Source organism: Platalea leucorodia (genome assembly GCF_965183815.1).
Source record: "Platalea leucorodia genome assembly, chromosome: 12".
NCBI lineage: Eukaryota > Metazoa > Chordata > Aves > Pelecaniformes > Threskiornithidae > Platalea > Platalea leucorodia.
Window position 1 is genome coordinate 3,269,585 of NC_138834.1, and position 25,395 is coordinate 3,294,979.

General features: G+C 37.8%; 1 protein-coding gene across 15 annotated transcripts in view; it reads right to left on the reverse strand.

Annotated features, from left to right (window-relative positions):
• The window catches only part of EP400 (E1A binding protein p400), a 51,157-nt gene that overhangs the window by 12,780 nt on the left and 12,982 nt on the right, over window positions 1–25,395 (reverse strand). For 11 of the 15 annotated variants that reach the window (XR_014229533.1, XR_014229534.1, XR_014229535.1 and 8 more), the window contains 33 exons: window positions 24,101–24,241; window positions 23,915–23,993; window positions 23,579–23,631; window positions 22,427–22,484; window positions 21,659–21,748; window positions 20,336–20,443; window positions 19,372–19,565; window positions 19,001–19,178; window positions 18,194–18,330; window positions 17,644–17,813; window positions 17,000–17,174; window positions 16,457–16,593; window positions 15,647–15,833; window positions 14,521–14,687; window positions 13,523–13,677; window positions 12,764–13,000; window positions 11,536–11,700; window positions 10,525–10,692; window positions 8,421–8,512; window positions 7,324–7,622; window positions 6,383–6,585; window positions 6,112–6,281; window positions 5,702–5,898; window positions 5,089–5,200; window positions 4,248–4,391; window positions 3,772–3,930; window positions 3,428–3,511; window positions 2,704–2,835; window positions 2,539–2,583; window positions 2,292–2,445; window positions 1,607–1,848; window positions 872–1,045; window positions 582–629 (listed from right to left, as the gene is read on the reverse strand). Coding sequence is in view for 11 of the 15 variants with exons in the window: in XM_082324757.1 (XP_082180883.1) it covers window positions 582–629; window positions 872–1,045; window positions 1,607–1,848; window positions 2,292–2,445; window positions 2,539–2,583; window positions 2,704–2,835; window positions 3,428–3,511; window positions 3,772–3,930; window positions 4,248–4,391; window positions 5,089–5,200; window positions 5,702–5,898; window positions 6,112–6,281; window positions 6,383–6,585; window positions 7,324–7,622; window positions 8,421–8,512; window positions 10,525–10,692; window positions 11,536–11,700; window positions 12,764–13,000; window positions 13,523–13,677; window positions 14,521–14,687; window positions 15,647–15,833; window positions 16,457–16,593; window positions 17,000–17,174; window positions 17,644–17,813; window positions 18,194–18,330; window positions 19,001–19,178; window positions 19,372–19,565; window positions 20,336–20,443; window positions 21,659–21,748; window positions 22,427–22,484; window positions 23,579–23,631; window positions 23,915–23,993; window positions 24,101–24,241 (4,854 nt within the window). In the remaining 4 variants the exon portion in view is untranslated. Of the gene's footprint in view, window positions 1–581; window positions 630–871; window positions 1,046–1,606; window positions 1,849–2,291; window positions 2,446–2,538; window positions 2,584–2,703; window positions 2,836–3,427; window positions 3,512–3,771; window positions 3,931–4,247; window positions 4,392–5,088; window positions 5,201–5,701; window positions 5,899–6,111; window positions 6,282–6,382; window positions 6,586–7,323; window positions 7,623–8,420; window positions 8,513–10,520; window positions 10,693–11,535; window positions 11,701–12,763; window positions 13,001–13,522; window positions 13,678–14,520; window positions 14,688–15,646; window positions 15,834–16,456; window positions 16,594–16,999; window positions 17,175–17,643; window positions 17,814–18,193; window positions 18,331–19,000; window positions 19,179–19,371; window positions 19,566–20,335; window positions 20,444–21,658; window positions 21,749–22,426; window positions 22,485–23,578; window positions 23,632–23,914; window positions 23,994–24,100; window positions 24,242–25,395 lie in introns of all 15 variants that reach the window. The other 4 variants (XM_082324751.1, XM_082324755.1, XM_082324753.1 and 1 more) reach the window with 3 other exon arrangements.

Below are 25,395 nucleotides of genomic sequence, written 5' to 3' on the forward strand. Positions count from 1 at the left end.
ACATTTGGCTTCTCCTAAGCAGAAACTGCCAGTCAGGGACAAACCTGCTTATTAGTCAGAGAATGGGACTACAGTCAGAAGTTCTAGATTCGCTACCCAGTTCTGTCACTAAATTGCTGTATGGTTTGGAAGAAGTTGTTTATAATAATGGAATTTGTTTTTATTTCTGTAGCGTACTACCATCCTCATTCACTAAAAGGTGCTTCGAGCATTAAAGTCACTATATATTTGTAATCCACTTAGACCCTAGCATGAAGTGCATTCTTACAGATCTTAAGTACCGTCACAATAATCAGGATAAGTTACATGGTGGTTGTTAGGTGGAAAAATACCCACTACAGTTTAAGTGAAATCACAAACTTCTTGCATGATTTAAAATTTATCTACCAAATCCAAAAGCTGAAGTCTGGTGTCAATCCACTGTATCAACAAAGAAAGGAAAAATAAATTTGGAGTTTTAATTGATGTTTCAGAACTCAAGTAGCACTCAACATGGATCGCATATGAATTATCTGCCCACCTCCATTGCTGCTAAATACCACAGTGTCTAGATTTGATTTTGAAAGAATACCAATGCACACCTTATAAATACTTTTTGTCTTCTTTTTAGGATTAGCTTCGTACATTAGCTGTAAAATAAGAAGGAAAGTTAGATGATCTTTTGTGGAAGATTTTGTTCAGGTGCTTTTTCTTTTCAAAGAAATCACATAAAATAAGTGGAAATCCTGATGAGGATAATTTTATAATCTTTTAAAAGTTATTTATTTACACTGTTGAAACATTTAACAAAAAACAAGTGTTTACGGAGATAAGGAAAAAAAACTCTACAAACTTAAGGTAAAAAAAGACGCATCATTCTATGTAAACTCACCTTTCCTTCTTCCCTTGGAATAATGACATTTTCGTATCTGTTTCGGCATTGTTTTGGTGAGCGATAGACTCTGCTGCATGAGTTAACAACATCACTAACAAGGTCCCAATTGGGAGTGTGTGCTGGCGATACAACAGCAAGATTTAAAGGAAGCTCCAGCAGCTGCTTCACTGCCTACAAGAGATAAAGTACAAAAGCTTCAGATGACAAATCATTCCAATCTTCCAAACCTACCCTTATCTGCATGTGTCCACGCACCATTACTACAATGACACAGACAGCTTAGGGCTCAGGCGATGGGTTCACCTACATTCACGGAGAATAAATGAGCATAAAATGCTATTATGCAGACTGACGTGCAAGAAAACACTTGGAGATTGGTATAAGAGGAACAGAGAGCTGCCATTCAAGTGCTGCTCTCTTCTCAAAGGTGGGGAGAACCTTAGCTGCATTATCCAACGTTCTGCCAGCACAACTAATCTGGAACATAATAGTAAGTGGTCTCTACAACAAAAATAGGACTTAATCTTCCATTCTGTAGTTTAACCTTTAATTTATCCTTAGAGGAACGCAAATGATAGGCAATCTGCTCTGAGTTATGTCAGCAAAATGCCAAACTAACCATTAAGAGTTAGAAATAACCTTGAACAGATCAAGTGCAGAAAGAGCCATTTCTGAAATCAGAAGCAAAAATACAATAAATAATAACAGAAGAAAGTGCAGGTATCATCTGACCTGCAGAAGTGCCCAGTCTTCACTGATCAACCACTCTGGATTATCCTGTCCAGCCTCAGCCGCTGGTTTGACAAGAGTCGGCAAAGGCTTTGCAAACTGCGTTTGTTGTTTCAACAAGATGTTCTTCTTTTGCTCTTTGCCCTCTCGGCGCATTTTCAACATTCCTGGAGTTGCTCGATCAAAAAGTGAACGAGGTGGAATAACTGTCTCGCCATGACGTTGCTTTTTCTTCCTACCTGCAGCTAAGACAAAAAAAAAAAAAAACCAAACCTTCCTGGTAAATAGTTACTACCATTCTTTGATTCTCCTGCTACTTATAGCCACAAAATGCTCCTACCTGTGTACAGAGTATTCCCCACTGCCTCTTAAAAGCATACTGTCAGTAACTAAACAGAGCCTGGTATAAAGTAAGATCGGCCTTGTCCTAACTCACATAGTAGAATGCCTGTTTTATAAAATTGTCCTTTTAAAAAACACCTATATGTCTAAGCAGAAAGACACACTGTAAGAACTGGGGCTTCCAGTGATCCTATTGCTTCAAGACCACGGTGAGACAGGAATTTTCATCTCTTCAAACCTGCAAATTTGATCTATACTGGACCAGACTTGTAGGAGGCATGAAAAATCCCCCGATTTTTTTATCTTTCAGCAATAAATCTCAGAACAGTTTTGAACAAACATTTACCAGATGGATCTGTTTTGTGTCGTTTACGTTCCTTCCTGACATACACTGGAGGCAACTTCGATTCTGGAATAGGGGTGGTATCATACATCAGGCACATAACAGAATCAATATAGATATCATTGTCATCCTGAGGTGGAGTGGGAGGAGTCCAAAGCTGCACAGAACAAAATTTGTGGTTATTGCAATATTAACTCTCCACTGATCTCTCTGTTTCAAAAATAAGCTGCCTGGTGTTACTTTTACTTACAGGCATTATTTCGGTTTGTCCGTCTGGACCTTCATAGACATATTCCTAGACAGCAAAAAGAGAATACAGTTCAAATGATCCAACTGAACACTGAAGGAAAAGGCATTCTCAGAATAAATGTTAAGAAATACACTATTTAGAAAAACAAGACTAATCAGGAATTACTTTGTTGTATGCATCCTCCCGAGTGTACGTTAGAAGTTCCTCTTCATCCTCCCAAAGCATTTTTTGCTCTTTTTCCTTTAACTCCTTCATATGCTGGACTTCCCACGCTTTCTTTGCAGTTTTCAATTCCATCTAGATGAAAGTCAGACTCCTTATAAACTTTATGCAGTAACAGACACTGGATTAAAAGTTATCGCTTTGTATTTTTATGGACAAACTCCTTAAACTTTGACATTTTCAGGCACAGAAATCTTACAGCAATTTCTTAACAGATACTTCCACAATCATTTAGAAGAGATTTTGTAGTCTCTGTTGAGGGTCTTTAAACCCTTGAAATAAAGCAAACTCAGAATTTCAGTTAAACAACCAAGACAGGCAGAACACAGCTCCTTTACCCAAACAAGCAGGCTCATTGAAATTACTGAATTTTTTCCCCCCACTATCAATGCAGTACAACAAATATTTGCTGAGCTCTGATGAAGAATGTCATTCCCATTTTACAAAAAAGAATTTAAGAACTGAAACCTGCTTAAACCAAGAGAATCCCAAAATAATAAGCTCTCTCTAAGGCATTCTGGTGTTCATAAAGTATAGCAAGAGAAGATCGCAGAAGTGCCTACAATATGTTCCACGTCATTGGAGAAATTTCCACTTCACGTTGAAAATATAACCCTGCTTGTACATACTGTGACAGAACAACATGGAAAAGAAAGATTTGTTTTACCTCATTCAACCGTGGCTCGTTCTCATCAACTGAAACGTGGAAGAGCTCTAAATAATTCAAAGCATACTTCTCAATTGGAGTCAGCTGAGAGAACATATCAAGGAAAAAAAAGTTAGTATTGAGGCTAGTAAAAGAAATGTTAACTGAAGGAGAGCGTATCAAAGCTCTCCTTAAAACCAATCTCCCTCTCTGATGGCTTAAGTCAGTAGGACATCTCCCATCCATTTAATGGGAATATCAATCCCATAGACAACAAAGTTGCTTTAAGGCCAGACTGAAAAGAAATTGAAATATTTGAACTAAACATTACTTTTTAACCAAATATTCATGGGAAGTCACAGTACCTGATCCACAACAGCAACTAACTCCTGCAGCCGTGAGGGCTCATCATTGTATTTTGTCTCGCAGAGCTCTGAGATTAAAGGTTCAATGCTTGACTCGGGTCCTATTTCTTGTATGCGATCATTCGACTCCTCATCCTCTTGTTCAATACTGTTGAGGGCCTTTCAGAAAAATATATTTTAAAAATAATGAAGACTTCAAAAATATGGAAAGGAACCCCACAAGAAGTTCACTGAAATCCAACACAAATTTCTGGAATAAGTCTCTGCTGAGGCAAGAGAAGCAGTCCCCAGAAAATATACAACTCAACTGTGGGCTTTTGGAAGTTTTGTTACGAGGAAAATGACAAAACAACATAAAATTACCAGAAAAAGAGATTGACAGAATTTACCCAAATAAAAAAAGGCATACTAATATAGTTAGTATTATAATACTAATACTGCACAGCTGTATTTTTAATGTATGTGTTAATAATTACCTCTATGAATGGTCTTGCAACTTTAGGTGAAATATTTTCTGCTGGAGATGGTTCTTGAGAGAGTACTACAAATTCTTCAGCTTTCACTCTAAATCCAGAATCCTCCATAGGAGAATGAACCTCAAACAATTCCTGAATCGTTTGCTTGGTAGGTAGAAGAAAAAAAAAAAGTAGTACATTCAGCTTTCGGGACCACTCTATTTTTTCACATAACTTTGAATTAGCTCAGGTTCAAGTGACCTTACTATGGACTGACTAAAGAAAAAATAAGCCTTTATCTATTATTTCTGGAAAATTGTCCGTTTTCTCTTCTGTAACTTTCTCCTGTAGGACTACAGAGTAGAATAAAGTGTTAACAGTTCATTTATAGGCACGTCAGAAATACACACTGCCTCATCCTGCACCACCATACTGGGAGTGCCAGAAGGGGATGGACTAGCTTCATCAGTGCAGTCACCGTCTTCTGCATCTTCGGAGCAGCAACTGAGAGCCTATCTCACTAAATACCCAAACTTTATATTTCGAAGTTATTGAAACCTTCATCCTAACAAGCTCTGCAGAATTTTGCAGCAGGGTGCAAGAAACCAGAATATATTAAGTCACACAGGTGATGCCTGCGCATCACTATGGAAGTAACAGAACAAAAGCAGATGGGCAGTATTTCAGAGAACGTGGCCCTAACACCTAGAGTTCAAGCAATCATGAAATCTAATGTGCTCACCTATCAATTCTAGCCCAAACAGATTTCTACTAAACTGTTACTAAACACTGCAACACAGATGCTTGGATTTATTAAACACTGCAACACAGGTGTTTGAACATATTTTGAATATTAACTTACCTGTGTTAAAAAGGCCATTGAATAGTCATTTCCCTGAGCAGCTACTTCTCTGATCAAGTCCTTTGTGCCGTTTTTCAAAAGCTTCTCTTCTACAGAATTACCACTGACAAGCCTAAAAAAAAAACGAGAAAAAGGAAAGAACAGGCATCTGATAAGTCATTTCCAAAACAGCTTTCAGAAACAAAAAGAGAAGTTGCCCTTAGAGAATGATAACACTGAACTCAAAATGTGGTGGTTTGTGGGTTTTTTTTTTTTTTTTTTAGTTCCGGTACAGGCCCAGAACGAAACACATACTACCACCTCTACTTCAAAGCTTTGTTTTAACAATGAGTGTAATTTAAAAAACAAACAAACAAACACAATCAAAAACCACCTCATTTAAAAAATTCCATGTAAACTAACAGATGAAAACCACGCAGGTACGATTCGTTCATTACATTTGGTGTTAAGAAAGATCACATTTTCATATGATAACCCAGCATCTTTTTTATTGAAGTGAGATGAAGTTTTCAGCACTGTTTCCACTTTATTTCAGATCATACAGAGTAGCACTATCTGAATTAACCTTACATTAAAGCATGTTAAAGAGTGGTCATTGATCTGTAACCATCACCTGTATATATGGATATCTTTACACCTCCCAATTCTGTCACACCATTCCTGAGCTTTTGCATCCATCACTGGGTTTAGGTCATTGTCATAGAACACAACGGTGTCTGCCTCAACGAGATTGACTCCAGTGGAACGACTGTGAGAGGAAAGGATGGCACAGAAAATGCGCTTGTCTCTGTTGAAAATTTTCATCAGCTCCTACATAAACGGAATAAAAGTAAGGAGTAAATAAACCATACATCAAAACAGAATACCAAACCAAATTCACTATAGCCTAACAAAAACCAGACAAAACCAAGTGTTTCAAAATGAGTAAGAAACAAGGCAAATTTCCTTCCCCTGCTGTAGGCGTGTAAAAGCCTGAGCAGCACAAATTGCTGTACCAGTTGACGACCGTTAGGGCAAGCTTACCTGCCGTTGTTCATGGTTAGCATATTCATCAATCCTCACAAACGTGAGGAAATGGAAATTCAGGAACAATTCCAGTATGTCCAACATCAGAATCATCTGTGACAAAATCAGCACACGGCGCCCTTCAGATTTCAACTTTTGGAGCAAGACAGCAAGAGCTTCTAATTTTCCTATATTTCAAACAAGAAAACCAATAATGATTTTATATAGAAATTCTATTCCTGTGAAACAGGAAATTACTGAAATATTGTCACCAAATGTCCTCCTTTACCTGAGTCATACTGCACCAGCCGGAGGTCAGGGAACTGCAGCAAGTGAGGAGTTGTAATCTGTTGCAACTGATGCAAGTGTGGAGCTGCCTTCTGCTTAAGACTGTGCTTAAGGAGTTTCAGTCTGTGACTGTATGAAGGGGGAGGATTTGCTACATACAAACATGGGGGAGCAGCAACTGCAGCTGGCAATACGAAGAGAGCCCTGTGAAAAGCATCAAAACAAGGGAATACCAGTTTAAAAAGTTACATACAAAATAATCATCTGCAGCAATAATTTTCAGCCTGTCAACCACGTAATTTTACACTAATATCTAACCACTTTGTTAAAGTGACTTACTAAGTGCTGCATACCTTCAAAGTCTTAATATTCTCTATCTCCCTTTATCTTTTTGTTTTGTTTTGTCTGCTTTGACGATAGCTTCTGTTAAAGTGTTTGCACTGTGACCACTGTATTCAGTCACTGGAGCTCAAACACAAGAAACACCCCTCATATCAAACTTACTAAAAGCAATTCAAAAAAAGTTTGAGGAGTTCTAATTGTATTTCATGTTTTTAGAAAACTGCAGCTACTGCTCTGCACACAATCCACTAAATGTCAGCTTTAGCTAAACTAGCTTCTGCCTACATCTCTGTCTTAACTCTTGTTGGTTGGCTCCAAGAGGTACCTACTCAGAAGTAAATCCAAAGCATAAGAATGTCAGCTGAGTTTGGGCTTGAAATTAGGAATGAGGCACTGAAAACTCTTATTATAAAGATCCTAAAAGAAATAGAAGTGACTGTTATTTTTTATGTTCATACTGCACATCATCTACTGCTAAATAAATCAGCCTAAACCAAACAAGCGCAGGAACAGAAACAAGGTTTTAAAGCTTTTTTGAAAAGGAGCGTTTAAGCAATAACTAAATGTGATAAAGGCTTACAAGGCAGAGTCACACATTACCTGTTAACAACATCCTTCAGAGATTCTCGTTGCTGAACCAAAGTCAGGATCATTTCTTGCAATGGGTTACTTGGGCCTCCAGAGGCACTTGAAGAAAGGCAACAGTTCACAAAGCCAGCCCACCTCCAACTGTTGTCTTCACTGGAAGACAGCTGAGCGGGCTTTCTTTCACCAGCCAAAGAACAAACACTCAGCAAGTCTCTGCCATACATTGGGGCCCGTGAACAACGGCGCTCATTGCCAGAAAATATTCTGTCCAGGCGCTCCTTCAAAAGCCGGTTCTTTTCTTCATATGTTTCCTTTGCCAAGAAAAGTTGAAAAAAACATTTGCTGCTCATCACAATCACTTAGGAATTTGAGTTTCTTTAGAACGAAGCTATCAGGATCAGAGTACTGTGTGCTTTATGCCACCAACATCCTAGATTATAACAACTACTTGGACCAATCACAAAAGGTGTACATTTTGGATAAAATTTGAAGACTACAGCTAAATTTAATTCATATTAAAGAGTCAATTCTATCTTAGTTTAGTGTCGTCTTTCTTTTTTTAAAGTACATTTTCATCATTTTGGAAACAAAACAAAATTTATTATTTATATTTGGGACGTTTCAGTTAACACATTAATATTGATAAGGTGCAGGTTCTTGCACGGTTTAACATATACTTGAGGTTTCCCTATGCTTTATAGGTTGCTTGGGTATCTCTTCTAAAAACCTGTTAAGATTAGAAATGTATAAAAATCAGCCCAATTGCCTTTGTGTTCTAAACACACAGAAAATCTTACGATTCCTTTATTTATGCATTACTACATAATTACAATATATTACAGTTATAAAAACCTGCCTGCTATCACAGCACAAGAAAGCTGTTAGCTGCTTTTATACACCAGAATTTATTTTAAACTATGGATTATAGATGAAAATGCATCAGATCTGCCAACCTGAAACACTGACAAAAGTTGGTTTTTTTACCTAATCTGTAATCATCAAAGTTCCTAATTAATTCCAGCTTTGTAAATTATAGCTTCCAACTACTCCCTGGACTTAGTATCTATCCTGAAAAGTTGTGTTTCCATAAGAAAATAAAAATTAAGTACCTGTGACTGTCCATGGGTAGGTGCTGGTTTTAACGCTCCTCCCATGTCACCAGATGACAAATTAGTAACTGCAGTTCTACCTGGAATACAAACTGAGGATAAACCTTGTGTTTATATATTTATTCTTCTGAAGATTGGTTTCATTTATAATTTTCAATAAGTAGACATTTCATAGCTGTAACACATCATAATTGCAGACAAATTTTTAGTCTAAATGTCCATTGGGTATTGCAAATTTGTATTTTGTTACACACCAGATATCTGATAGATATCTGCACCAACTGTTTTCACAAAAATCCAAGACCCATCAACTGAATTTTACTTTGCTTTGCACAAAGACCTGCTGCATTCATAGTTTATTCAGAATGTCATGTATAGTGCAATAGGTACTAAGATTTAGAAGTTATAATCTAAATTGGGAAAAGATTGTTCTAATTTACCTTAAACAAATCATCTAAGATTTTCCAGAAAACGTATGAATTCTGTGTATCTACAAATTGATGAAACTATATGATGGAATCTCAGAGTAGCATTCTTGTGAATTCAACTGCTAGCAGATGTTTTCCCAGACTGCTAACCAAACGATGAGAACGTTACACACAAGGAAACTAATTGAAACTACAGTAATACCCTTCATGTACTAGCAGGCTACGGACACTGTCTAGCAGTTATTTTCTTGATAGGATATATAGGTTTCTATCTCAGCCAGAACGCATTGCTCATCAGCACTGATTATTTATACTAGAAAAGCAGCACAACCTTCCGCTAGTCACTGTGACACTGTATTTAGTGGCGAGTCAATACATCCATGAAGAATTGCATTCAAGTGAACAAGCAGGTGCTAGCCCTTACATTAAGAATAATAGACTCCAGGGAGTCTGCAGAGGTTTAAGCTTTGCCTTTCTGCATTTTCATTACAAACAAGCTAATACAGATAGCCAGTATAAATCCAATTTTACTACACAGCTATGCGTGAGCCCAGCAATTACAGTTTCCAGTCAACCACAGCAATGGAATTTATTTGGCATTTTATCCAAAATTCAGAAAGTCAAAAAAAGTATTTTCAATGTGCTTTACATCTTCCTCCAAAGATGAACAGCAAAAATAACGTTTTCTTTTATCAACTGGAAACAGAACTTTAGTTATTATTGCTTTTAATGGAGCTCTCTTTTTACCATCATAAGAGTAGCAACATGCGTGAGTTTTTGTAGAAATCTTACATCAGTGGCCATATTAGGAGTACCTGTAACGTAATCAGAGCTGGAGGGTGAAACATTTGAGCCACGGATCTTCCAAACTATGACAGAAATCCTTTACCTCCCAACAACTGGGAGGCTGTTGAAGCTTCCTCTCCCCTTTTTATGATGAGATGTTTACTCTTCAGAGAATCAAAATATGTACTTCAAGGGCACATTAATATATCAAAAGGGAGCAGTAAACAGTCTGTTTTGAGGGAACGGTTTATATCCAGAGAAAATTACAGCAGATGGCCATTTCCAGAAATGAACTCCTAGCATTGCATTTATCATCATTTAACAATCTGCTGTTCTGTTGTAAATGCATCCTAGACAATTTCTCTATTGTTTTTTGATCAAGATCTTGATTGTGTTTTTAAGCAAGGACCTGATCACATTTGCAGCAAGGTACCAAACACCTAAGCAGTATTTGCTGAGGGAAAGGGAAAACAGTAGCTTGATTAGATAGAGAAGCAAAGAAAATTAGATAAAAGCAAAATCAACGTGGAAAAATTGAGAGAATTGCTGGACATTCTCTCTCAGTATAAAAAATAATCACCCTGATCTTTCTTTGAAAAAAGTAAAGTATTCCAAATTCACTTCTTCCCACAAAAATCTGACCTAAGACACAACTGGTAAAAAAAAAAATATATTTAATACAGTTTCAAGCTCTCCCAAGTTTGTACTAAAAACTTATCTAAAACCCCACTATACATCACACACAAACCAGAAGGATTTGCCTCATAGTTTACCTGCTTCTGAACTCAACTTAGAGAATTACAATCTATAACAATTTGGAGTTATATATCAATGTGATTTTAGTAATTGAATGTTTTGATAGACACATTTCTTCAGGCTAGAAAACCTACCTTGCTGTGTCACTGCTGTGGAAGTTGGGACACCTGCTTGATGCTGGTTTCCTAAAGCGTTCAGAGCATTCTGAACAGTTCCCGCTTGGGAAACTGTCTGCATGACAACCGGACCCTGAGGTCTCAAATACTGCTGACCAGGTGCTGAAACAATCTGAAGAACACTTCCTGCAATGGAGGATTTTAAAAAAAATTAGGCTGGATAGAGTGGAAAAGAATAAATGGTGTTCTCTAGCAAAAGATACTACTGTTACACACTGATCATTACTGTTTCAAACTATGTTAAGTTTTCCCAGACAAGTTCATCACACCAACCTGATTTAAAGTTCCATAAAATCCAATAGGAGGAAAACACTTAAGTCTACATAGTTAAAGAGGAGATCCACATTGTTGGGGTATCATTTTAAATCTAGGTATTTTATATGGAATTCAGATGAAATCCAATCAACCAAAAAGTCCTCACTTAGCATTCCCTCTATTTATTTTGTTGCCCACAGAGAGTCAAGATTTCCAGGTTCTCCTGAATTTGGCAACACACATACGACCAGCAAGGGAAACCTGAGGGCAAAATATATTGCAGCATTCAGCTCAGGGTAATAGCTGGGTCAAAATTCAGAGGCACACCAATCTTGAAGTACTATTTATACCATTTCAGAACAAACCAAGAACGTCCTCAGTTTTGTCTGTTTCTGCTCATCAGGGAGCTTAGCTGAAATAATGCCCCACCTTACTTTAGCTGTATTCCATACATGTGAAAAAAAATTCAATAACAGAATCTTGAAATACAACACAGAAAAAGAAAGTAACCGTGTCTTTCATTTGATAGGCATTTATTTTTCAGAACAGAGCTACCTTGTTATCCCTGTCTCACACAGAAAACAGGCAGAGCAGAACAGTACAAGCAATAGGGATGGAAAAAACTCCTCAATATACAGCAACAAGGAACGTGCTGCCCATACCAAAAAATAAGCATTCTAAATCATGGAAAACTCCCTGTTTTGAAATAAGTACCTTGTAACTGCAAGGGTTGCCCTGCAGTGAGCTGGCGAAGTTGACTATGTGATAAAGTGAACTTGTTCCCTTGGAACTGCAGTGTTACAGGGGTCTCTGGCTGAGCAATTCTGCCTTGTGCTCCTGCTATAGAAGCCAGCTGGGCTATTTTTACTACCTCACCACCTGTTAAGGAGGGAAACAGGCATTACAAAAAAACAAAATGGGAGGCCGGTTGTTCAATATTCACAGTTCTAAGTTTTGGTTAGTAAACTGGTGCTGAAGCGCCTTCCATGCATAATTATACTTAGTGCATCAAAAGTGTCATATAAAAGTTAAGCAGGTATTGCTTTCTATATTTGTTGGACAAACTGGAAAAAAGCTGATTGTTTAAAGGGTAAGAACATCAACATTTTAGAAGTTATCACTTTCATTAGCAACAAAATTAGGAGCTACCTGAAAACTCATGTGACACTTTGTAACAGAACGAGTATAGACATTAAAGTGATTTTCACTGCCTTTTCAAGAGCATGAACGAAGGTTTAAGGAAGAGACAAAAATATTCACACGTGTGGCACTGTAAATACACATTTGAAATGGCCTGAAATTTGCTGATGAAACGTGATTCATATTAAGCGATCTGCACTTAGACAAACCAAAAAGCTTTAAAGTGACAAGGACCAAGCTTTTTGTGATTTAAATGCAGAAGGGTTAGAGGCATTTAAGCATTAAGTTTTACAATACTGAGAAAATATTGGCGTGAAAATTTAGCTTTTGTAAAGGCAGTGCATTACCCCAGAGATAAAATTAATACATCAGTGCTCAGTACTCTATACACATGCTAATAGGCAGTGCACATACAACCTTAAAGCAAAGCCTCATCGCTTTTCTCTGCCTAACAGTTGCAACGTTCCTCTCCGCGAGAGAGGCCTTTAGCAGATGGATTAGTGTTTAACATGAAAGGAATAATTAGGAGAGAGCTAAAACATTTGGTCTGAAGGAAGTCTTGCCAGCAGAAGAAACATGCAGAAATAGGAGATTAAGTTGACACCGCTAATGTATGTCCACAGCAATTCTATTGTTTCTTATCCAATTTTCGATTTTCCTTGGTCATAAGCAACGTACTGAGCAAGGCTAATCAGAAGAGTGAAAAAAAAACAACGATTCTGTACACATTTTAGGGTGCCTAGTAACTTAACCTCATTGTAGTACAAAGGTGGGAGAAACCTTGAAAGGGGAGGCCACTTACTAGGCAACCGTGCCTGGGCCTGAGAGGTCAGTACCAGCCTCTGAGGCAGCACACTCTGTTGGACGGTGTGCGAGGGGGCCTGTGGCTGGGCCTGGCCTAGCTGAGAGGCCTGCGCAGAGGTCTGGCCCCGCGGTTTCACAGGGTTGGCTGTGCTAGTTGCTGTGGTGAAGGTCGCTGCGGGCTGGTGTCTTGGAGCACTGGTGGAAGCCTGAGTTGTCTGAAACTGTGCTGCTGCGGCTGCAATCAATAAGGGTTGTTTGTGCAAGCTGTTAGAGGTTTTAACTCCACTCTTTTAAACAACCTGCATTAAAAAGAAACCTTCCAACAGGATATTAAAACGGCTACAGGAACGGCTTGTCCTTACAGACTGGGATTTCTATCCACACCTATTACTGCGTCCTATTTTTACAACATTATATATTTGGAAAGCATTGTTTAAAGGTTAAATAAATACACGAAAGCACTGTAAATTCCCATCTTGAACAGAACATTACACGTCATCAGGGTTTAAATACCAACTGTGCCATATTTACTCCATACACTAACAGTTAGGTTACACAAAGCTTGGTTTTGTATTATACTGGCAGATCGCACTGTAGAAACTAGTGGGGAAATTTACTGGCAATTAGTCTGTTGGTATTTTTAAGCCATTAGTACTCTAGACCATTAAGCTAGAGGGAAAAGGAGTTCTATTAACCGCCTAACTTGTATCGTCTATGCAGAGGTTCAAGGTAACGAACCTAGCGCTAACTCTCTTACCTTGATTTGAAGACACCGTAGCTATGGGTGATCTTCCTCGTACTTGTCCCTGTTGAGTTACCGTCGCTGTGGTCACCGTGCGTTGCACTTGAGTGCTTGGGAAAACGACGGTCCTGCCCTCAGGTTTCTGACCGTACTGAACGGGTTGAAATAACCTGAAAAGAATACAAAAAGTCAAAGTCTATATGAAGATCACAGTTTGGCCTTTAAAAATAAACTCTATCACCCAAAGAAAGTATAAACTGATTGCATCAGGTGCTAATCTCTTTCTCGCAGATGGCTGAAGCTGGCAAGACTCATCACTTCAACAAACTTCACGTGTGGACATTCTATAAAGTCACTTTGCTAAGTCTGAGAAAGAAGAAAACTTCCATTGCCATGCATCCAATTTAATGCAGGATTCATCAGAATTACAGCAAACAGCTTAAACAGTCTAGCCCAATAATCTGGAAAAAGAATGGGGCTCTCCTATCATTTCCAGAGAGACAACAACATGCCAGCAGGTCATCAGGCAGCTCCTCTGCATCAGAAAAACAGTTCCACATTGCTTTGAGATCACTACTTCACTAGGAGAGAAATACTCTTAAAAAATTCACTGCTATAAAACTTCATGTGTCTCTTATAACACTGCAAGCACAGCTAACACTGTAGGCCCAGCTTAGTCCTGAAGAATTATTTCCATGCTAATTTTGCAAAACAACACTCCCTTGCCATAAACAAGGACCCCAAGAATAAAGCTCAACTGCTGGTGAAATAAAAACTATGTGAAATCCATAAACAAACTTCAAAAGGAATTGTATGCCTCAAAAAACTATTAACACAGAATCCCTATTTTCAAGGGTAAACAAGAAAGCAACAGAACAATAAAATGCAAAGTCAAGTCTGAGGTTTTGTGTGAATCACATTACCAGAGATGCAGACAGAACTCTGTAAACATAGCCACAGAACTACATTTTCCTCTTGTAATTCTAGCTTAAAAGGAGGGCAGTTGTACATACCTGCTTGGTTTGAGCTTCACTGGGTTGGGCCTAGCCGGTGGTGGAGGGGAGCTGTAGATTTCTTCAATCAGCTTTCTAGTAACCTTTTGTTTTGGCAACATTTGTGCTTCATAATGAGTCATTTTGTTTTCCATTCCAATGAGATCAAAAAGAGACAAGTCTGATTCCTAGGGACAGTGTAAAATAAGGTTTATTTTATGTGATGACCCAAACAGTTAAGTCCTCTCTATGTTCTATGCTGAGTTCACTTTCTGTACTTTACTTTTTAACTTGAAATAAATGCTCTAAGTTTAAAAAGTAAACTATTAATTATTAGCCAAAACTGTCTAGAAACCTTGGAAACATGTCTTAAGCTGATAGTCCCATTTTAAGCATCAGCACTGGCAGAAAAAGAATGGAAATCATTAGCTATTTATGGAAATCAAAGCAAGTCACATTCAACAATACCCCGTATTCATATACCGTCATTTCCAAAGAATTAAGTAGAACTCTTAGAAAGTGCTTCTTAACTATCGAGCTCAAATGCAAAACTATAAAGGCACGCATATAATTTAGGAGTAGAAAAATATGAAGGACAGAAGTAAGATCAACCAAAAATATCATCTCATCTGCTTCATTATACTTTTCTCTAATGAAATTATTCCTTTGATTATCTCAAAGAGGGGGATCGCTTCTTTAATGATAACACAAATAGTGGTACTTCAAATGGATTGACAGAAGTGTACTAATTTAGTCATTGAATCAGAAAAAGAGTAACTCTTGCTTTCCTTTAGCTACTGAAAGCAGAAAGAAAATGACAGAATGCTGTAAATAAGCTCTGTGCTACCCGGAGTGTTTTCAATGTTAGAAAATTCCTGCAAACGTGAGTATGATGAAAGCAAAGCTAATTTCTCTTTGACCAAGTAGTTCATGAAAAATTACTGATTACAAACCACTTGAAAAGCTCAAACTACTATTACAAAAAGAGATGCAGCAAGTACGTGCTTGGTAGGCACAGCTATGGAATAGTGAATTCCTTCTATTTATAAACTTCAGGTAGACTTATGACATATAAGAAAACAATACTAAGTACTGAAATTCTACAAGGGAACCAAGAGAGAAAAAAACGGTTTACTATTCTACTCACCTTCCAAATATCCTTTTCTAGGGCACTCAGTACCAGAGATGCAGTTCTGTATTCCAGTGTTTCCGATACATAAGAGGTACTCGAAAGCCGGGGATTTATCAGATCAGGGTGATTACAAATCCGTTGCAGCTGCATCAGGACATGCAGGACACTGATGAAGTGTCCACTTTTGAGAGCTTCTTGGGTTCTACCAAATAATTTATACAGAAATACATTAATTTAAGCACAGCTTTTATGGAGATGTCCCTAAATCAGCAAGGTGAGAATGTGCAATACAGTACATTATGCAGGAGCCTTAAAAGAAGCTTAGAGTTTACCTAGGTCTTTCTAGAGTGTTTTAAGTAGCACTGTACCAAATGTGACTTTGGAAACTTGAAACTTAAGGACCAGTGCTACCTTACAGTCAACTACAACCTAATCAGCTCCCTACCCTCTGCCTGCTTTGTTTCTGTTTCATCCCTGCACCACTTGATATCACAGCGCAGGCAAATGGGTGGGTGCGAAGAGAAACACTTTGGGCTTTAAGAAATAAAGAACCACTCATTAGAGACAAATTTTAAAACAAAATAGCAGCAAAGGCGACCATTACAACTTGATTTTTAGGTTCCAGGGGTAAATGCATGTTTTTCATCAGGCCCATAGCATCACTTGCCTGTAATTTTAGCTTACAATGTTTAGTTTACATTCTATTCACTGGTCATAATGAGAAATTTCAGAAAAAAAAACTAAAACACTTCCAACCGTGACAATCATTTATCACCTTGCTTAAGCACCAAGAATAAAAAAATATTTCCTGTTTTAACTCCTTACCCTGGTTGTAATATGACATCTTCATACATAGCTTTTTGTCGACTAGAAAGACGACACTTTAGCACATGTTCATATTTCTTTGTCAGCTGCTTTTCAACGTCTCTCTTTGATCTTCGCAAAATAAATGGCTGAATCATCTGAAACAGTTCATAATTGAGGTAAAAAAAATTTCACTTCAAAGATGCAGTTTTACAACAGGAAGCTAAACCTACTCACACCTAACACATTTGATGTGATAAACCTCATATGCCATATATAATCACATTGCTATGCGCACAGTTGTATAGGCATTAATTTGTTCTTTAATTTCTGCACGTTATGCTTCAAAATCTGAGCCTTGTATTATTTTTTAAAAGAAATCTCCATACTATTCTGGTAGCAGAAACCCCTGCTTTCAGCAGGACTTTCTGTCCGAACTGAACAAAGTGTTAAGAAAGGCCACAAATTTCGAGGTGAACCACATCTTTTCCTTTCTTCCTTTTTTTTTCCCCCCCAACAGCTTAACTACTGTAGTAGGACAGATGAGAAAAAATGACAACATACTCTGTGTAACCTGATGACCAGTTTATGGCAATAATCCTGGTTCTCCTCATTAGCTGCTTTTACCGGAAAATCTAGATAAGGTCTGGAAATTCCCGGAATCAGAAAATGTACCATGGTCCACAACTCCATCAATGTGTTATGCAAAGGAGTGTCTATCAGAAGCAAACGATGCTGGCTGTGAATAATAAAAGAAGCTTTTTAACCGATACAGCATTTAGCTAGCATCATTATGAAAAGGGCACCAACATTCAAACACTGTTTACTGTAGCTTTAGGTTTGTCAGATACACAGAAGAAATCGTAGTGCTAATACAATTAGATCTAGGATAAATTATCTTTTTTATCTTGAATATACTACCAAACTAGCTTCCTCATCGCAAAGTATCAGAACATACAAGGAGATCTGTTTGGGAGCACAAAATATCAGCGAAGAATTACAGTGTCATGGTAGCAGCAACAAAAAGATCCTGAGCACGTCTCTGAATCCTCTTTCAACTAAAGGCGCGTCTGTAGGTGCATGCTGCACAGGAATTTGGGCAAACCAAATCAAGAGGGTTTTTATCAGTTTTCTGTTAAAGAGAGAACTGTGTGACATGAAGAGAGAAAAACCCACTGCCAGCAGGAAAACAATTCTCTGCTCCATACCTGCGGAGACTGAAAAGTGCCTCCCAGTGTTTCTCAGTCATGTTCTTTATTTGTTGCATCTCATCTACTATTAAGTATTTCCAGCGCATTTTCATAAATGCTGGGTGGCCTTTGAACAGCTGTTTGTAGGAAGTGATACACACATTGAAGCTGTTGGGTTCTGTCCATTCCTACAGAAAAGGAAAGAGAGGATGAGACAAAAGTTACGGCAGAACCCTCAAGTATCTCACAACCAGCTATTTCTTCACTAAGAACAGAAAGATGCTATGACCCAAAGCATGCTAAAAGACAGTCTTCGTCTTTGGATTTAGTCAGTTCAGAAAGCAGGTTAAGTATTGCATGTACTGGTCAATACTAAGGGACTTCCAAAAATGCCTTTGAAAATCTAGAACTGTTAGGTGTGAAACTCTTTGTAAACCAACTTGTAGTGTTAAAAACTTCTCATATCCCATCAGGATGTAAGGAACATATAGATAAATGCAGGTTGAAGGAAGAGTCTTGCCATCTAAAATGCTAAATACAACAGTGTAAGAGTTGCAAAATACAGTACCTGTCTTTTTGCCCGAAGTTCCCTTTGGCTGCCAAAGTAGAGAAGTATTTTCAATCCTGGGCACCAGCGTTTCAGTTCCAGCTCCCATTTCAATATGTTACAGCTCCGTACAACAACAAGGTGAGGGCCCCAATTACCTACGGAAGGGGAAACATAGCAGTTAACAGGAGAGAGAGACTACTGACAATTCATGGGGCTTATTTTCTGCCCTGATTTTTTAAGTGCGGTGCACTAAATTCATCATTAAAAGTGAGATCCAATAACAACAGAGGTATTTTAATGACTAATCTATTCTTTATTATTTTTCAGACCTCAAGCACCCCTTGTGCACCTAATATCTATTTTTCCCTCACCTACATCAGCTGCTTGAATAAGAGATACTACCTCCACAACAAGCTTTGACAGACTTATATTCTTAAACAGTCCTGACTACAACAACACTATTAGTAATATCTGAGATGACATACAAGACACATGTGTCCAACTGTTCATATTTACTCATTGAATTTAACTATCGGTGGCCATCTGGTCATTAATCAATTTGTAAGGCTTTTTCTACACTAATAAATGAGGCTTCAGAAGAATTTTGCCACCTAGAAGGTAACAGCAGATTGACCAAATAGTATACTTGATAAGAAGGCACCCCTATGTCACACAATCTAAGAAAGTTTTTCTGACATTATCTTACTCTGTGCATTACCTGAAGTCTGATATGGTTCAGCAGGAAAAAATGTGACCCTAGGCTACAATTCACAAAGACAACGCTGGCTCAGTACCCATCTAAAATTGTTAGGCAAATGAACTTACCTTCATTACAAGCCAAGTGGGCAAAAAAGGCGATAATTTGTACTGTTTTTCCAAGCCCAGCCTCATCTGCCAGAATGCCATTGAGATTCTTCCTGTACAGCTTTGCTAGCCAATCCAGCCCAATCTTTTGATATTCTCTGAGAGGCCCATACAGTAGCGAAGGAGTATTGTATTTTACCTGTAAGGTGAAAGATTTCATACTCTTTTTCTGAGTTAAATTCACAGACCATGTCATAAAGCATAACCATTCTGTAGTTCAATAACTAGAAAATATTTATTCTAATTTGTGGCTAAAATCTGTGAAATCATGGAAAAAAGCCTTCTTAATGTAAAAGTAAGCGCACGCAGTAGCAGCAAACAGGGAGTCTTACCGCTGTTGTTATCCTAGAGCTGCCTTTAGGTAACAGCATTTCTGCTGCAGCAGCAACTTCTGATATGTCTCGCATATGCTTCTTTGGAGGACTTGATCTGTCTATGCTCTTGTACTGGTCAATGCTGAGAAGGGAGTCTATGAGAACAACTTCTTTTTGAGGACTTTCCCTATCAGAGATAAGGTCTTCCATTTCTACAAGAGAGAAAAATTACATTGGCATTTACAATAAACTTAAGTTATCGGTTACACAAAGGAATTGAGATGGCTAGAATTCAGACAGGGGTCTAAAAGGAGGCAGCTGACTTTTAAAAACAGTTATATATACTTCCAACCTAGTGAAGCTAAAACAAAAATAGCCTAAGCTCAGAATCACGTACATGTTCTGGATGCTCACACTAGCTCGGCTAACACGACCATTAGCTTTTCATGATTTCTAGGGAGGTCCTCTGATAGTACCTAAAACCTATCCTCAAATATGTAGTTCTGTCGTAACTCCAATACAGAACAGATGGCAACTGTGTAATAATAGCTAGCTATGAAGTGTGCTGTTATATTCAGCGTAGAGAGGCTCTCCTATGGCTCGCTACTGTTCCTGAGAATCTCATACATCTTGACTTTAAGAGAGGCAAACACTACCCTCTTTTCATAAACTGAGAATGAAAAAAAAAAAAGGAAGAAATTCTTCACTGACCATTATCCAAAAATATTTAGTAATAACAGGAATAAATCTCATTTTTCTAATGATCATTCCAAATGCTTAGCAAGAAAGCCACTGTACAATCCATTCATTCTTTTATACAACATTCTTCTTCACTTAAAAAATAAAAAAATTTTAAATGTGATTCACTCAATACTTGTTTTTCCCTGTCTTTTAAAGAGAAGAGCCAATCAATTTATTTCACCTTATAAGTCAGTACAACTTCTTCTAAACAAACTTCTTCTAAATTACAAAAGTAATTTACCTTCCTCACTGCTATCCTCTTCACTGTCAGGCTTCGGCTGGGGCCAGTGAAAATTTTCTGCAAAGGCACCTTCATACATCTTTAGTAAATCTTCCAGAGGCAATTCAGCTGAAAGTCATTAAAGGATGTAAGTTTAAAAACATCAAAACTTGTAACTATCAATACCATTGTTTTTAATCTCATTACGTTCTTCACAATTGTATAAAGCCAGTTCTCTAACCAGAAGTTAACTGAAGAGGTAATTATTAGGGGGATGATGGGCATATTTATTTAATGACCTCGATTACAGAGAACACTTGGCATTACACCAAGCAGTTTGCGCACCCAGCTTGCTTTTTGCTGTATTACAAACCCCCCATGCAAACTGACAGTAAACTACCGGTTGGGGAGGTAGGGACGTCAAATCCAGCCGAGCGGCGTAAAGACAATTCATGACTTCAAAGTTTCAAAACTGAGCTGTACCTCAACCCCACTACCTCCATGGTCCCTGTCTGATCTGTTGAAGCAGGAATGTGCATGCTGGTGGTGGCCAATCAATCAGGAAACATCCTCATTAGGAACTTGGCTGACTGGCCAAGAGTTATAATCCCTCCAACTGGCCAGCTGGCTGCAGCCACTAAGCTGCCAAACAGACCGATTTGGAAACTGCATATTAATTGCCGGGCAGGTTTAGCTTAATGGGAAGCTTGCCTCTCAAAACCAGCAAGGTTTTTACCATGATAAGTGAAGTGATCCCCACGGGGTACCTTGCATACATCAAGCTCAGCACAGCAGTTATTGTTATGTCGCTAATGAAAAGAGAGCTGCTAGCCAGAGCACTGTTCCTAGAAGCCCCTTACCTTCAAGTATTTATACCCCCCAAGATCAGCACTTCAGGGCCCTTTCAGACTTATCAGGTGGGTCACAAAACCCTTTGGAGATACTCAAGACAGCTGATGACAGAACGTTCATGTGCAATCTGATACACTTCTGGTTTTAAGTATTTATCATGCATTCCCAGAACTTAGGTTGAGAGTCTTTTGGTGCAAGGTTGTAAAGAAATGCAGTGCTTCAGTAGAGAAATACTTTTTCTCAAGCTATCCTGTGTGATAACTGGTTAAGTATCCAGACCGCTTTATAAAGTACAGATGTCCATCATCATCCCATAAACTAATCGCTAGAACTTTCCAAACGCAAAAAAATAAATACAGATTACATATAACTAAACATCTAAATGCATTCAACTTCTCATCTATGACCCCATTTACAAATACAGTAACTACTGCATGTTTCCATCTGTCGTTTCAGAGCCCACCACAGAGAGGAATCAAGCTACATGCCTACCTTCTTTGGCTAGATTAGATAATTCAGTTTGATGGTTTATGTTTCCTTCTTTAGCTTCTTGTTCTTCAATTGTTTCTTCTTCATCTTCAACTAAAATAAAAGCAAATGCTAACCTTGGCATTCAAATTAGACAATAATTCAGGAAGTGTAATTATATGCCTCTGAAGTGTACTAGCGTAGAATATTATAAGTTAGCAGGATTCAAAAAGAATGAGACATGTATGGAAAACAAGAAAATCTGAGAGCAGCTATACGTAGAAATTAAAAGATAAGTGAAAAGGAGAGAAGTGCTTCTGCCTCAGGACAAAAGGCAGTCTTGAACTATTTAGTGCTGGTCACCAGAGACAGGTTATTCTGCAGCCTTGAACAGGGGATTTTCTTTGTCAGAAACATGACACAGATGTCATCACAAGAAACGAATTAAAGTAGACAGGTTATTCAGTCTGAAATCTTCAAAAGAAGTTTAAGACCACTAATAACGTTTGAGAAACAAAGGAATGAGGACAGAAAGAATTAAAATCCACCAACAATGATGGCAGTGTGTTTCCGGGGAAAATTTTTTTTTCAAATTTCCACTGAAGGACTTTTAAGGAAAATTTATTATCTAGCTGACTATCTAATCTCTCTAAGAAATGGATGAGGGTTGGTATTTGGTTTGTGAAAAGCATTGCATCCATGTAGTAACAGACTGAAAAACTGTGGCTTCAGGGTTTTAATATACAACTTATGTGCTACGCTATAGATGCACAATTTTGAGAAGTGACTTACCTTCCTCATCAGTCAAAGATGTGCTTGCCTTTCTTTTCCTTCCAGATGATGAACAACCCTAGCATTAAATAATTAAAGTATGTAAAATCATAGAAAACAAAGTTAGGGAGTTTTTTTGTTTGTTTTTTTAAAGAAAGCAACAAGTGCCTTGCAATCACAACAGCATTTGCTAATAGATACTTAACACCTATTAGCACTTTCCTGGTCACGCAAAACCAGATACTCTGCTTCTGTATTGAAGGTAGCGTCATGCAATCAGGCACTTCAAGTGTCTGTGGTTCAAATTACTCAGGTCCGGCTGTGGCACAGAGCCATAGTACGCTCTTTGCCTTAAAAACACTATTGAGCCACAAAACTTTTATTACCCAAGTTGGAATCAAGGACTAAGTTTTCACTAGTCAATAAAAAAGGGATATGGCACAGGCCTACAACTGTTCACTCTCAGCTGTCCAGCACACTCTGTAGCATGGTTTAGCCTGTGCAAATTAACACTCGCAGACAGCGCGAGGCCACGGTTTGGCTGACAACACATGCTAAAGCTTGTTCCTAACAGGAAATTCAGATGCAGGCATTCTGCTTGGTGAAAGGGGAGTTCAGCAAGTGGGCATCAGCTGTGCCATGCCAGATGGCTCAGGGCCTCAGAACAAGCCCTCGCTCATTTTTTTCCAAATGCACAGATGTAGCCAAGGAGTCCTAGCACACATTTCATCTAGAGCAAAAGATACTGAAGTTTCATTCAGTTTGACCCATTCTGTTACATATACCTACATCTCTCAGCAGATAAATCACAGCTGAAAACATGCTTTCACGCCCCACAAAGTTTACCCCTGGTTACAGTAGATGAAACTCCTGCACAAAACAAAGTCTGGCAATTCATTCGTACATTTTTTTGGTATTGCAATCTTAGAATGACTGATTCAAAGCCATTGAGTAACTATGAATTCTTCCTTTAAAAGACGTTATCAACTGCAATCCACTTCCCCGTTAAAAGTTGTGGTTCATAATCAAAAAAAATTATATTTGTGCTTACGACAATATGTTCAATTGTCAGTAACTACACAGAAATGTGCTTATCATTAACATTTCATGTTTATCAAAACTTTTTCACACAGGTAGTCAAACTAATTTGATGGGTTTTTGAGAAAGACTTACCATTTCACTTTCTCTTTCCAATAAAAGGTCTTCTACAGGTTTTGCATCCTTACCTGGAAAATTGTTATACTTCATGTATGCATTAGTCACTTAGCAATTCTATGTTTCTTACGTGAACTTTTAAATGCATTCAACATAAAACACAAGAAATATTAACAAAATCTAGCACAAAAGCATAAAAAAAACCCCATAACTCATAGTTCAGAGCTGTTCACAACCTTTTACTAGCATCTCACAATTCTATCACCAATAAGATTAAACCCCACTGAGTGAAATTATGCAAAACATTAGCATCAGAATTTATACCAGATTTCTTACGAAATGGAATACAATTACCTTTCCTTGAAGTTCTCTTTAAATTCAAAGCTTTTTTCCTTTTCTCTTGAAATTCAATTTGCAGTTTTATTTCAACAACCTGAAATGTAAATCAAATCTAATAAAGCACTTAAACTTTATAAATAAATTAGCAAAGATGAAAAAAACAGTATGACTTGCACGAGTATTAATAAGTCAGTATTTTACCTGTTCAATGTTAGACCAGAAGTATTCTATTTCTCTAGCAATTGATGCAGCAATTCGCCTTAGTTTGTTTTGTTCTTCCCTTTTAGCTCGCTCTTCATTAAGTTTCTTTTCTTCATGATAACGAGCCACAGTTCTTACCATCTAAAACACCACGAGAGATACTGAATTAGGTTACCTCAAAATACACATTATTGTGTTTCTTAAGATTATAGTGGTTAGCAGCAGCCAGACCATAGCTTTACACATGTAGCACTCACCTCCAATATTTCTAATTCTTACCATGCCAGTAAAAGAACAGACATGAAACTCAAAGGAAAAAAGAAAATACAAGAACTATAACTAAGCAATCAAGTAGGAAATTCTTAACTCACTACTCTCTCAATACAAAAATTAGGAAAAAATCTACTGAAATTAGCAGCGAACACACAAAAGTTGGGGTTTTTTTTCAGACAGCACATATGAAGTCATAGAAATCACACCACAAAATGTCAGAGACCAAAGGTAAAACGAGTTCAAAAAGAGTATACATACATGAGTGAAAGATCAGTCAATGGCTGTTAAACACTGACTTGACTGCAACCTTTAGCTCAGAAGGTCCCTAAAACATTGACCTCCAGAAGTGTGAAGCATACTGCCAGGGGAAGGATCATTTCATATTTGCCCTTCCTGCTTCTCTTATTCTTAAAAACCTACCATTGGCCACAAATGGAGTAAGTGCTCCAAATCCAGATTTAAATTACATTCAAAATGCGGATCTTCATTTTACAAGATGATACACCTATGTCAATACTTTGCATGTAAGGAAGAGAGTTTCCATCATTTCAGAATACACAAGAGAAAACAACATGGCAATTTAAACTAATGACCTCCAGTTGCTCTCTTCATTAGCCCAAACTGGTTATAAATGTAGCAAAATAAGGTGCTACATTGCTAGAATCCACAGAAAACTCTTGCTTATTGTAAATAAACAGATTTTACATATTTCATCTCACACCACCCCAATTTTCATTCCATCAGTGACTTAATTATTCCCACTGTGCTGCTCTCTTTCCCTATGGAAACAGTTCTCTACCATGTTTCCACTGCTGTCCTTAGAACTCCATGGTTTCTGCTTCATCTTTTTCTGAGATTAAGAAAGAAGAATTAGACAGACAACCACACCCGATGGAAGTTATTTACAAAATTCTACATTTACTCTTCATTGAGAAGGAATAACCGATTTGCGAGACAGGCACAATAGCTGTACTTTTAAAATATGACACAGTCAACATATTGACTGGTCCCCTAAACAAGCT